This window comes from Equus quagga, chromosome 9 (genome assembly GCF_021613505.1).
Source record: "Equus quagga isolate Etosha38 chromosome 9, UCLA_HA_Equagga_1.0, whole genome shotgun sequence".
NCBI classification, from domain to species: Eukaryota; Metazoa; Chordata; class Mammalia; order Perissodactyla; family Equidae; genus Equus; species Equus quagga.
The window spans coordinates 37,818,144-37,832,388 of NC_060275.1; the positions used below are offsets into that span (position 1 = coordinate 37,818,144).

The 14,245-nt window shown below is 35.6% G+C and overlaps 1 protein-coding gene across 2 annotated transcripts in view; it reads left to right on the forward strand.

Moving 5' to 3' along the window:
• The window catches only part of RPRD1A (regulation of nuclear pre-mRNA domain containing 1A), an 87,193-nt gene that overhangs the window by 23,989 nt on the left and 48,959 nt on the right, over nucleotides 1-14,245 (forward strand). For both annotated transcript variants that reach the window (XM_046671701.1, XM_046671700.1), the window contains exon 2: nucleotides 12,937-13,066. In XM_046671701.1, the coding sequence (XP_046527657.1) occupies nucleotides 12,937-13,066 (130 nt within the window). The remainder of the gene's footprint in view (nucleotides 1-12,936; nucleotides 13,067-14,245) is intronic.

Genomic DNA, 14,245 nt, shown 5'->3' on the forward strand with positions numbered 1-14,245 from the left:
GAAGGGAAAACAATAATGGAGGTAATGTGCCCTTTTACATATCCACACAGACTGTAAACGCATTGAAATTAGAAGAGTAGGATGTCAGTACAGGAATAAGAATATATATGAAAGGAACAGAGTAGCGGTTTAGGAGGAGACCCATTTTATATGGGCATTTGGTAAATTAGGAACTTGAAATTCTTGAGAGAAGGGAGGGAATATTAACAAATGATTCTTTGATTCCTACCTAGTTCCATATATAAAGTTAACCAAGTTGAATTAAAGATATAACATTGAAAAAAATCAACTAGAGTCGTGTAAGGAAAAGATATATTATGCATTTATAATTGTTTCTAGTCTTGGATTGTGAAAGGACTTTCTAAATAAGATATAGGCCAGGAGTCATGTAGGAAATAGATTTGGCTACATAAAATTATAAAATTCCTAGATGCAGAAAATATCAAATTTCAATTTTAAGCAACAGATCTGGAGAAAATATTTGTAATATCTAAAACAAGAAATACTCATAACATGTAAAATGGTCCTATAAATTGATAAGAAAAAGTTCAGTAGAAAAATGAGTAGCAGTATATGAAAAGGCAATTCACAAAAGAAGGAATGTAAATGACTAAGAAATCAGCTTCAGTAGTACTTAGGGAATTGCAAATAAAAGCATGACCGTTTTACTCCCCAGAGATTGGCAAGAATTCTAAACATTAATAGTATTGTGTTGGTGGTGATGTGAGAAATGAGCATTTTCATGTGAGAAGAGTTCAGACCAGCCTTTTTGGCTGGCAACTTGACAGTGTCTGTCAAAATTTAAATTGCGTATCTTCCCATCTATATACTCTGCCTCTCAGAATGTATCCTATAGACATACTTGCTCAGGTTTACAAAGATGAAAAGTATTAAAGATTTGAAACAACTTACATATCATGTGACTGAGTAGGTATTATAAAAGGAATGAAGCTGTTAAAAAGAGTTTGGTAACAGATCTGTTCATGAATACAAAAATGTCTTGGATATATGAATTGTGAAGAAAGCGTTTGTAAAACGTGTAGCATGATCTCATTCATGAAAATATTCTATGTATGTGTATATCTGTGTATATGTGAATAGGTATATAATGTTTCCAAAGGAACATAAAATTGTTCAAAAAAGATACGCTAAATAATTAACTCATATTTATGATGAGAGGGTGGAGATGAAAGGAGATTTCACTATTTATGCTCAACTTTTAAGTCTTTAACTTCTTATGATAGACTTTAAAAATTATACACAAAAGTAAAGATAACAAGATACTGAACTTCCATGAACCCATTACCCAGCTTCAACATTATTAATGTTCTGTCTTTCTGGTTTCATCTGCCTAAATCTTCCCACTGTGACACCTCCTTTTTTCCTGGTTATTTAAAGCAAATCCCAGCTTCAAAGCATTTTAACCATATATATCAGTGTATATTTATAATAGATAAATTAAGGGCTATATTAAAATTTTAGGGGCCATCCCAGCAGTGTAGTGGTTAAGTTTGCATGCTCAGTTTTGGTGGCCTGGGCTTTGCAGGTTTGAATCCCAGGCGCAGACCTACGCACTGCTTGTCAATCCATGCTGTGGCAGGGAGCCACATACAAAATGGGGGAAGCTTGGCACAGATGTTAGCTCAGGGACAATCTTCCTCACCAAAAAACTAAATTAATTAATTAAAATTTAATATATTTGTAGGAATTGTAGCACACCTAACAAAGTTAACTTTCTTTCTCTTTTGAGGGCGGGGGCAGGGAGGGAAGATTAGCCCTGAGCTAACATTTACTGCCAATCTTCCTCTACTTTATATGTGGGACGCCTGCCACAGCATGGATTTACAAGCAGTGCGTAGGTCTGCACCCAGGATCCGAACTGGCAAACCCTGGGCTGCTGAAGCGGAACGTGTGAACTTAACTGCTGCACCACTGGGCCAGCCCCCTTAACTTTGATTCTTGATTATTTTAAACCCAGTTGGTGTTCAGTATCCCAGATTCCCTCAAAAATGTCTCTTTATAAAAAACAAAGCTGGCGGAATCACAATCCCCGATTTCAAAACATACTACAAAGCTACAGTGATCAAAACAGCATGGTACTGGTACAAAAACAGGTCCACAGATCAATGGAACAGAATTGAAAGCCCAGAGATAAAACCACACATCTATGGACAGCTAATCTTTGACAAAGGAGCTGAGGGCCTACAATGGAGAAAAGAAAGTCTCTTCAACAAATGGTGCTCGGAAAACTGGACGGCCACATGCAAAAGATTGAAAATTGACCAGTCTTTTTCACCACACACCAAAATAAACTCAAAATGGATCAAAGACCTAAAGATTAGGCCTGAGACAATAAGTCTTTTGGAAGAGAATATAGGCAGTACACTCTTTGACATCAGTTTCAAAAGAATCTTTTGGGACACTGTAACTCCTCAGTTGAGGGAAACAATAGAAAGAATAAACAAATGGGACTTCATCAGACTAAAGAGCTTCTTCAAGGCAAGGGAAAACAGGATTGAAACAAAAAAACAGCTCACTAATTGGGAAAAAATATTCACAAGCCACTTATCCGACAAAGGGTTAATCTCCATAATATACAAAGAACTCACACTGCTTAACAACAAAAAAACAAACAACCCGATCAAAAAATGGGCAGAGGACATGAACAGACATTTCTCAAAAGAAGATATGAATATGGCCAATAGACACATGAAAAGATGTTCATCATCGCTAATCATCAGGGAAATGCAAATCAAAACTACACTAAGATATCACCTTACACCCGTTAGATTGGCAAAAACATCCAAAACCAAGAGTGACAAATGTTGGAGAGGTTGTGGAGAAAGAGGAACCCTCATACACTGTTGGTGGGAATGCAAACTGGTACAGCCACTATGGAAAACAGTATGGAGATTTCTCAAAAAGTTAAAAATAGAAATACCCTATGACCCAGCCATCCCATTACTGGGTATCTATCCTAAGAAGCTGATATCAGAAATCTCAAGAGTCTGTTGCACCCCTATGTTCATCGCAGCATTATTTACAATACCCAAGACGTGGAACCAGCCTACATGCCCAGAAACTGATGATTGGATAAAGAAGATGTGGTATATATACACAATGGAATACTACTCAGCCATAAAAAAAGACAAAATTGGCCCATTCACAACAACGTGGATGGACCTCGAGGGTATTATGTTAAGCGAAATAAGCCAGTCAGAGAAAGACGAACTCTATATGACTCCACTCATAGGTGGAAATTAGTATATTGATAAGGAGATCTGATCGGTGGTTACCAGGGAAAAGGGGGGGGTGGGGGGAGGGCACAGAGGGGGATGTGGTGTACCCACAACATGACTAACAAAAATGTACAACTGAAATCTCACAAGGTTGTAATCTATCATAACATTAATAAAAAAAAAAATGTCTCTTTATAGTTTATGTTCAAAATAGAATCCAGCAAGATTGATTCATGACATTTGGTTAACAGGTCTCTTATATTCATGCCCCCTCTCCCATTTTCTTCGTGCAGTTTATTTGTTGAGACTGTGTCACATGGACTGGACTGTAGAATTGCCCTCCTTATGCACTTGGCTGATTCCATCCTTACGATGTCATTCCCAGGGAATAGCTCATTGGCTGTTAGGTACTTCTGTTGCATCATATTAAGAGACACAGAATGTCGAGTTGTTTTATATTTAAGGGTAAGATTGATGAATGGGTTCAGTTGTCATCATTATAAATCCATCATAAAGTTCCCCATCACCTTTCACACAGTGATTTTAGTAGGCACTGATGATGGTTGGTTAGACTGTACATTTTTTTTTTTATTGAGTTCATAATAGTTTACATCATTGTGAAATTTCAGTTAGACATTATTTCTTGTCTGTCACCACATAAGTGCTGCCTTCACCCCCTGTGCCCACTTCCCGTTCCCTATCCCTGGTAACCACTGAACTGTTTTCTTTGTCCATGGGTTTGTTTATATTCCACATATGAGTGAAATCATATGGTGTTTGTCTTTCTCTGGTTAGACTCTTCATTTTATCAGGGGTTGCAAAACTATGAGTATCTAATTCTTTCTTTCTGGGTTTGTTATCCAGAATTCTACAATAGTGGTTCTCAAAAGTGTGGTCCCTAGACTCCAGCGTCAGTATCACCTGAGAGTTTGTTGGAAGTGCAAATTCTTGGGCCCTACCCCAGACCTCCATCAGAAGCCGTATGGGTAGGAAGGAGTAATCTGTGTTTTAACAAACCCTCTAGGTAATTCTGAGGCACACTGAAGTTTGAGCATTTGTTGTATAAGAACTTTCCTTCACCAATCATTGGTGACTCTGAAATACAGTTCATATAGGAAAAGCAGGATAAATGCTTTGATTTTTTTTTCCCCTTTGTCAACTGAATTAGTTCTTCAGCACCTTGTTTTTTAATGAACTTAAGGATTTTTATATGTTTGTGTTTCACATTCTTGTAGTCATTCTTTTTGATGCTCTTAGCCAGTGGCACCTCCTGGAGACTTGCTTATGTCTTTTGGATACAACCCCAGTAGTTTTTAATAGCTTTCTTGCTTGCTATCATGACAGGATGTTCCAGGTTCATCTTAGGTGTTTCCTGCTTTTATTGGCAAAATCTTACTTAGGGATTACAGTATGGGTCCTGGGATTGCTGATTTCAGTGCATTTTTTGAGGGCATTTAATTACTTTGACAGTTTTTGTTTCGTTGGTAAATGGGGGTAACAGTTTACTTTGTAGGATTGTTTGAAGATTAAATGAAATACATAAAAAACTTTTAGAACAATGCCTAAGTCTTAAGAAACTAGTCAATATTATTCTTAAAAGATTAAGAAAGTTTTAATCTCAGTTCCACTCTAGAAGCATAACATAAGTAAACAGTGTGATGTGTGTTCTTCTAGAACTCTTCCAGTTGACAGGGTCTTGTATAGTGGTCTAATGGTTAGGATGAAGTTTGTTCTTTTCAAGATTTTTAAAATTTATTTGTTGCATATACCAAAATCAAAGTTTTAAAAATTATTTTAGGAACTTGAATTGCCTTTGGTCCTTTAGAATGGGAAAGGTGTTTATTTGCCTGGCCTAGGTGAATTTTCTTTTATGTGTGTGTGTGTGTGTGTGTGTGTTACCGAACATTGAAACAGGAGTGATCATGGATAATCGCACTTGCAGGACAAAGTCAACTGGTGGAGCACCAAGTCAGCACTACCCAGAAGCCCTTTTCAACTTGTAGGCTCAAGTTAATCATTTAATATATAACTCATGTGTTTCCCCTTTATGACTTAATTTTTGGTAACTCTTGACCCCTCTGTCAAATTCTTTTTCTTTTTTTTTTTGGTTTTACTTTCTGCATATATTTGATTTTATCTGAGATGTACATGTATGTAATATTAATAGTACTTTAAATTATTTGACTTCCTATTAAGAATAATGTTTAATCTTTACATTATTTTTAACCACAGGAATTAATTTTTAGACTGAATTCTTTGCTTCTATGTCACAACTTAAATCCTATTATTTTTTATTGTGGTAACATTGGTTTATAACATTGCATACATTTCAGGTGTACATCATTATGTTTTGATTTCTGTGTAGTTTACATCTTGTTCGCCACCCAAAGACTAATTATAATCCATCACCATACACATGTGCCTAATCACCCCTTTCACTCTCCTTCCTCCCCTCTCCCCCTCTGGTAACCACAGTCCAATCTCTGTCTCTATGTGTTTGTTTGTTGTTGTTTTTATCTTCTATTTATGAGTGAGATCATATGGTATTTGACTTTCTCCCTCTGACTTATTTTGCTTAGCATAATACCATCAAGATCCATCCATGTTGTCACAGATGGCAAGATTTCATCCTTTTTTATGGCCGAGTAGTATTGCATTGTATAGATATATACCACATCTTTATCCATGTCCCTTGATGAGTCTGTAGGTTGCTTCCAAGTCTTGGCTATTGTGAATAATGCTGTGATGAACATAGGGATGCATGTATCTTTATGCATTTGTGTTTTTGTGTTCTTTAGATAAATACCCAGCAGTGGACTAGCTGGATCGTGTAGTAGTTCTATTCTTAATTTTTTGAGGATTCTCCATACTGTTTTCCATAGTGGCTGTGCCAGTTTTCATTCTCACCAGCAGTGTATGAGAATTCTCTTTTCTCCACATCCTCTCCAACACTTGTTATTCCTTGTCTTGTTTATTATAGCCATTCTGATGGGTGTGAGGTGATATCTCATCGTAGTTTTGATTTGCATTTCCCTAATAATTAATGATATTGAACATTTTTTCATGTGCCTGTTGGCCATCTGTGTATCTTCTTTGGAAAAATTTTCAGTTTTTTTGACCATTTTTTAATTGGGTTTTGTTGTTGTTGAGATGTATGAGTTCTTTATATATTTTAGATATTAAACCCTTATCAGATATATGGTTTGCAAGTATCTTCTCTTAATTGTTAGGTTGTCTTTTTGTTTTGTTGGTGGTTTCCTTTGCTGTGAAGAAGCTTTTTAGTTTGATGTAGTCCCATTTGTTTATTTTTTTTTCTTTTGTTTCCTTTGCCTGTTGAGACGTGGTGTTTGAAAAGATGCTGCTAAGATCAGTGTCAAAGAATGTGCTACCTGTGTTTTCTTCTAGGAGTCCTATGGTTTCATGTCTTACATTCAAGTGTTTAATCCATTTTGAATTTATTTTTGTGTATGGTGTGAGATAATGGTCTACTTTCATTCTTCTGCATGTGGCTGTCCAGTTTTCCAACACCCTTCATTAAAGAGACTTTCCTTTCTCCATTGTATGTTCTTGGCTCCCTTGTCAAAAATTAGCTGTCCACAGATTTGTGGGTTTATTTCTGGGCTCTCGATTCTGTTCCATTGATCTGTGTGTCTGTTTTTGTGCCAGTACCATGCTGTTTTGATTCCTATAACTTTGTACTATATTTTAAAATCAGAGAGTGTGATACCTCCAGCTTTTTTCTTTTTTCTTAGGATCCTTTGGCTGTTTGGAGTCTTTTGTTGTTCGATCTCTGTCTCATTTATGAAGAACTGTAGAGTATTGGATTGTATAGATGTACCACGATTTATTTAGTCATCTCTTTCTTGATATTATCGTGAATATCCTTAGGGATTTTTTGTGCATTTGTGAGAATATATTCATAGGATAAAATCCTAGAGGTGAAATTCACAGGGTCAAGGGATTTGTGCATGTACATTTTTCATAGATATTCCCAGTTATTTTTCTGAGATTGTGCTCATTTATATTTTAATCATCAATGTCTGAAGATGTCTAAAGGTGATAATCTTACCCATACTCTGCCAACTTTAGTGTCAGACTTTCATCTTGATCAATCTAATGGATAGAAAATGATAGTCGGTTTTAATTGCTTAACATTTGTGTTTCTTTGACCTTCCCATTTACACTACTTGACCATTTTTCTGTAGGTTATTGATTCGTGAGAAGTGTAGAATGGAGGGGGAAAATGAAGATATTTGAACTCAATACATTGAAGATACGCAAGAGTAGCTAAATCTCTTAAGTAGGTTTGTTTTTCATAATCTGAATTTGAAGTTGAAGTTTCTGGGAGCAGTGTAATTTTACATATGTTCCTCTTTTAGCTATGCTGGGTGAGACCAGAAGTCAAGTTAGTGGAACAAATAATTAAAGGCACATGTCTATGCCAAACTTGATTGATTTCGTAAATCAGCTACTGGGCTTGATTCCATAGATTGGTAGATGAAACTGACAGTTATTGCTTTTGATGGAACTTAGCGTAGTTGGGAAGCACTAGATTAAATAAAAACAATTATAGTTGGGCTAAGTGCTCCATAGAAAAAGCATGGGGTGCCATGAGAGCATATCAGGGCTGCCTGCCCTGTGAATGCACAGCAGACATTAAGTCAGTGCTAATTGACGGAATGGAAGATTTGGAAAATGGGTGTCTTTATAACGAATGGGTGTCTTTATGCCTGATGTATGTTTACTGGATGATCAGGGAAAACTAGAGGAACCCATTTAACTGAAGTCTTAAGGATGGGTAGGAGTTGGAGAAGTTGGAGTAGTAGTAGTATTAGGCATGAAGAGAGAATAGTGTAGATGGCAGAGAGACCTTTTTGGGCTTTTAGTTCATATTAAGGAAAAAGTGTTATCTGGAGAACAATTGAAAATCTTTGAAGGATTTTGCGTAACTTATGGGCTGCCAAACATCTGAGACCTCCTGGCAGTGGTACAGGAATACACCAGCTCTGTCCATTTTTCACCCACCTCAGCTATTAAGAAGCAGCCAGCTGTGTCTGACTGAACTCTTTGTTCTGTCTGGGACAGATAGAATACATTCAGGAATTGTCTGTTGATTATATACTTTATGTGGCAGAGAGTATTACTAAGTTAAAGTAGTTTCTGTCCTACAGTCACCTGTCCATCCATATGAGCGTGTCTTCTAGTCTGTAGTGATTCAGTTACTAGGAAATTAAATGAGGCTGTCCAACAGTTGTTAATAAATCTTTTTTGTTTCAGGATAATGGCTTTTCTTCTGATTTTTTTCTATAAGACCTACAGTGGTGCTCGTTTGTGCATGCATGTGTGTGTATACATGCATGGATATATATATTTGTTTATTCAGCTTTTTGCTTCTTCTCTCTAAGTAGAGAGCTTCCCCTGGAAAAAGTGTTCTTATGTTTATAGATACATTAAAATTTTAGCTGTTTGTTGTATTTATTAGCATTGTCATCTACTCTGGTTTTAAATTTCACTCTCCATAAAAACATTGATGATTGAGTTAGATTACGATTTGCTGCATTATATCAGAATGAGTAGGCATATGGTCTGTACAGTGTAAGAAAATAAGTAATGATCCTATCACTTTCTGATTATGAATAAGTAAAACTAGATATGAACTGATCATGAATTAGTGATATTGGAGGACATTTCTGTAATCTTTTGAGTGGCTAAGTTCGTTTCATATTGTTTATCTAATAGCCCGGACTCTTCTTTTTTGAAGCCTTGTAACTGATCTTTCTTTTATTTGAGTTGTTTGTGAATAATTATGTAACTGTTTCTTACTTGTGTGATGAACTGAATTTGTATTGCCTTTTTGGGGGATATGGTCAGCTTTTTAGATAATATTATGTTCTCATATGTTAGTCAAATTTTGTTTTTATTGTTATTTGTGTGTTTTCATGTACCTGTTTATTTAAGGCCCCAGGACAAGGGGCTATAGTTAGTACCCACCGGAGTTTAATTCAGAGTGGCAAGATATAAGACAATGATTCCTTGCAGTATAAATATTGACTGTTTCTTGTTTGGTTTCTACTTTATTAGTACAAATATAGCAGTATACACACATGCAGACACACTGTGATATAATATTATATTTATGATTGCTTCCAGTGTTGGTGTGATGCATTAAAGGAGAGAAGGAATAAAGAAAAAAAGAGAGCTAACCTTTTCAGTGATGTGACCTATCACGTGCCAGTTTGTATGGAGCTTGCAGACTCCTCGTGAACAGGAAAGGTTATTTTTGACGTGTGCCCAGCGTGGTCCCTGGCGCACAGCAGACATTAAGTCAGTGCTAATTGACGGAATGGAAGATTTGGAAAGTGGGTGTCTTTATAACGAACACTGTGAACGATAGAAACATAGGAAATGACTAGGTCAGACCCATGATTTCGCCTTATATTCTGTTGCCAATGGTTTTTTCTTTAAAGAATTATGAAATGACTTCTTTGCCCTTTCTGTTAACTTTGTATGGTTTAATAACAATTTATGGCTCTGTTAATTTACAAATTATCAATTCATTTGAAAATCATTTTTGTGATTTTCTTCTGCAATTTCTTGTTGTGATTAGTTCCATTAGTTTATTAACTTGCCCTACATAAATGTATACATAGTTTTAAATGGAAGTAAATTTTTTTTTCTCAGAAAATTTAGAAAGGGGTATAAATTATGGAAATTTCTAGGTATTTCTCATATTTTAGCCTAGGTTTTACAAGGGAAAAAAATGAAAATAATGTCCCGGTATTTGCATCCCATACCAAATCCATGCTTCTGGTACAGAGTTTGTCCTTTGGAATATATTGGGAAATATATTTTGAAATCTTGTAAATTTTTCTTTAGTGTACATTGTAGAAACCATTCTGAGTTATTTATAAGAGATTAATAGCCCATGAATTTAAAAAACATTGTAAAATATATACTTTTTCATTTTTGTGGTAAAATATTCGCATAACATAAAATTTACCATTTTAACAATTTTTAAGTGTACAGTTTAGTGATATCATTCACACTTTTGTACAACCATCCATCTCCAGAACTCTTTTCATCGTACAAAACTAGAACTCTTTACCCATTAAGCAGTAACTTTCCATATCTCCCTCTCCCCAGCCCCTGGCAACTTCCATTCTACTTTCTGTCTCTATGAATTTGACTGTTCTAGGCACCTTATATAAGTGGAGTCAAACAGTATTTGTCTTTTTGTGACTGACTTGTTTCACTTAGTATAATGTCCTTTGGGTTTATCCATTTTGTAGGATGTGTAAGAATGTCCTCTTTTTTTGGTAAGGAAGATTGGCTCTGAGCTAACATCTGTTGCCAGTCTTCCTCCTTTTGCTTGAAGAAGATTGTTGCTGAGCTAACATTTGTGCCAGTCTTCTTCCACTTTGTATGTGGGATGCCACCACAGCATAACTTAATGAACGGTATGTAGGTCTGCACCTGGGATCAGAACCTGCAAACCCTGGGCCACTGAAGTGGAGCACGCAAACTTAACCACTATTCAACTGGCCTAGCCCCAAAATGTCCTTTCTTTTTAAGGCTGAATAATATTCCTTTTGTATGTATATACTACATTTCGTTTATCCATTCATCTGTCAGTGGACTCTTGGTTGCTTCTACCTTTTGGCTGTTGTGAATAATGCTGCTAACATTCTAAAATATTTTGATTGAGTTGCTACTTAATATTCTCAAAAGGTGACATCCTCTTTTGTTTATTACAGGAGGCATAGTGTAGTTGATAAGAGGGAGTGCTTTGGAATTGGACTTTTTGGATTCAAATCCTGGCTGATAGCTTGCTGGTTATTTCAGTGTGGGCACATAACCTTTTTGATGTCTATTTATTCAACTGCTAACTTCAGATAAATAATGGTACCTTACATTTTTTGATTAAATTAGGTAATATATGTTAAGTGCTTAGAGTATTGTGTAACACATAGTAAAAGTTGATAATTGTTACTGTTGTTTAGGAAAAAGAGCCCATTAGATCAGGTGCTCACTCAAAAGTACTGCAGGCACTCTCCCAATTAGGTAGTAATAAAAATTTGAGTTTTTAAACTCACTTTGATGCTGAGAAGGCAAATACTTGAATTAAATAATACCAGCCTTTTCTTTGGGCAGGAGTAGGTAAAAAAGGGACAGGGTTGAATATTGGGAATGTTGCCATTGTTATCATCTTCATGGGAAAGGGTCCTGGTATCTTAACCAGTTGTACTGTGGTTTATCTAATGAGACGAGCCAGAAGAATCAGAAGTTGTTTGCTATTGCCGCCTCTTCCTTATCTTTATTCTGTGCCAGTGACTTTCAAAAGCATGAAAAGTGATGAGCCACAACTTTAGATAGGCAGACGAAGTTATGCAATGTACGGCACAGGTTTGTAAAGTCTGATCGGTTGTGACTCAATATTTTACCGTTTTTTGTGAGAAGATTGGGCCGCTAGTTTCCCCCTCAAGAAAGATGTGAACTCAGAAGTGGTTTTTAATATGTTGAACGCTTAAATTTTAAATTGAATGCTCAAATCTACAGTACCAGATGAAGCCTGCCCAAGTTTTTGTCTTAAATCCAGTAAACTGGCCCACACGAGCAGTGCAGTGGATTATCAGTCCTGCATGTAAGTCCCTACACCATTGTAATGTGCATGCCACAAAGTATGATGCTTCTGAGTATAATTGTACAACTTTGAATGTTTCAGGTTTAATTCTAGTAAAATTATATTAAGGAAAGTCAGTATAAAGGTTATATTCAAGTAAATATTCCTTTTGTATATGAATCTTGTTTGAGTCATATTCAATAGTAATATGCCACTTAACATTGTAACCAATAAAAATGTATTCTGGCCCACAGTGGTTGACATCTTGTTCAACAAGATTTTAGAAGGATGACTACGCCCACGGAATGTAGTGAGTAGGGTCATATTTTTGTCAAGATGAATTCAGTTATTTAAGGCCATGTAATCCAAAGGGGGAAACAGAGTCTAAACTTCACCCATCTCCCTAACGTTTATTGTATTAGCTTGGCAAATACTTATTTCATAAACAAAAAAATATGTAGTTGATTGAAACGATGTCTCTTTCAGCCTGTTTTACATTTTGTACTCTTTTGTTTCACAATAACTTAATAATTGATTTTTAAATCAGCATGGGTATTAACAATCATAAATTCAAGATTTAGGGTACCATCTTAATAACATGACCAATCGCCATTTTATTTTAAATGTCTACATTTCATATACTGTGTAATAGTTTTAATAAAATTTAGCAAGGATGGAGTCACAGAGATGCAATTTTATACAGGCATGAGGATTTCAGTGTATAAAACTATTAGTTTGGGAATAGTGATAAGACTAGCAGTCAAGGATAAGTAGTTTGGGTGACTTAGTAAAACTCCAAGGAAATAAAAAGATGTTTCATTGACTACCTCTGCCTCTTGAGTTCTCTTTTTTCCTCACATGATTGATCTTCAGAAAGCAGAGAGTAGTTATCTTGGTGACTTAAAGAATGGTGACTTGATAAGTTTGGTAGGACAATGACAAACTAGGGCTGAACATGGCACATAAAGGTTAGTAGGTTTGTCGTAGTTTTCAACTGCTTAATTCAGGAATTGAGAAAGTTATTTCAAGTTAAGTGAGGATATTTTAAGTAGATTTTTAAATTTTTTTATTTTTCAGCCAAACCAAACAGGAAGCTTACTTTTCTCTACCTAGCCAATGATGTCATTCAGAACAGCAAAAGGAAGGGGCCGGAGTTTACAAAAGATTTTGCACCAGTTATAGTGGAGGCTTTTAAGCATGTTTCAAGGTATGATAATTGTTCTGGATACTAGGTAATCTGTTTTAAATGTATCATATGTCCTTTTGCTAAAATTTTCCAGAAGCCATTAAAATAAAAAACAGGGAATGTATTTCTTTGAAGTTTTCATTTGAAATTACCTGTCAATGGCATTTGTAAATGTGTTAAATACTTTCTGTGAAGGAAAATTTTTTTTGAACTGTTGCTAAGGTGGGCATTTGGAGTACTTGAATTACAGCTTTCCTTTAAGAGACCAAAAGCAACTGCCATATTGAAGTGAACTTCATTAAGAATGAATGAAGGTGTTGAATTGAAAATTCATGTGTTTATAAAGCTATCAGTGTTCCAACTAATATTTCTGGATAAACTTAGTACCCTTTCCCCTCATGTTGCTTATAATGATTTTAAGGGTTTCTAGTGTGTGGGTGTATGTCATAACATTTTAAAATGCTTTGGAAATAGAGAATATTTAAAATAATCATAAACTCGTTGAAAAATTTTGCTACGGAAAAATTCTGAGAGTAGAAGTCTTTGGCTTATGCCCTTTTTAAATGCTTATTTCCAAACATTTTCTGCAAATATTTGTTAGATTACTTGGTAAGCATTATTGGGGTAGACTGTTAAATTAGTCTAAATTATAGAATTCAGTGGTGAATGATGATCTGTGTTGAATGATTTAAGGATGAAAATATACTCATCAAATGCCCTGCAATTTTAGTCACACTGGGTGCATTTTTTAAAAATTATAAGAGTATGAAATACTGCTGAATGTTGTTTTCTTAAATAAATATTATTTATCCTTCAGTTTAGGTACTGTCTTCAACCAACTTTTCAGACGTTAGTGTTTCTTAGAGTTCAGTCCTAGAGCCCCTTCTGGAGTTACATTCTTCACTTGCCCTCTGGGCAATTTTATATGCTGCATGTATTTTCTTGTTATCCACACCCTAATAACTCACTGCAGTCTGGATTTTTTTTTTCTTTGTTTTACTTAATCGAATTTCTAGTTGTATGCCTCCAAACATCTCAGACTCACTGTCTGATATCGAACTCCTTATGTCCTTGCTCCCTGTCAAGCTTGCTCCTCTAGGCTTCACTCTCTTCGTGAATGGCAACTTCATCTATCCAGATGCCCACACAAGAAATTATGTGTCATCTTTAACTCTCTGTAATATTGAGATTTATAATATA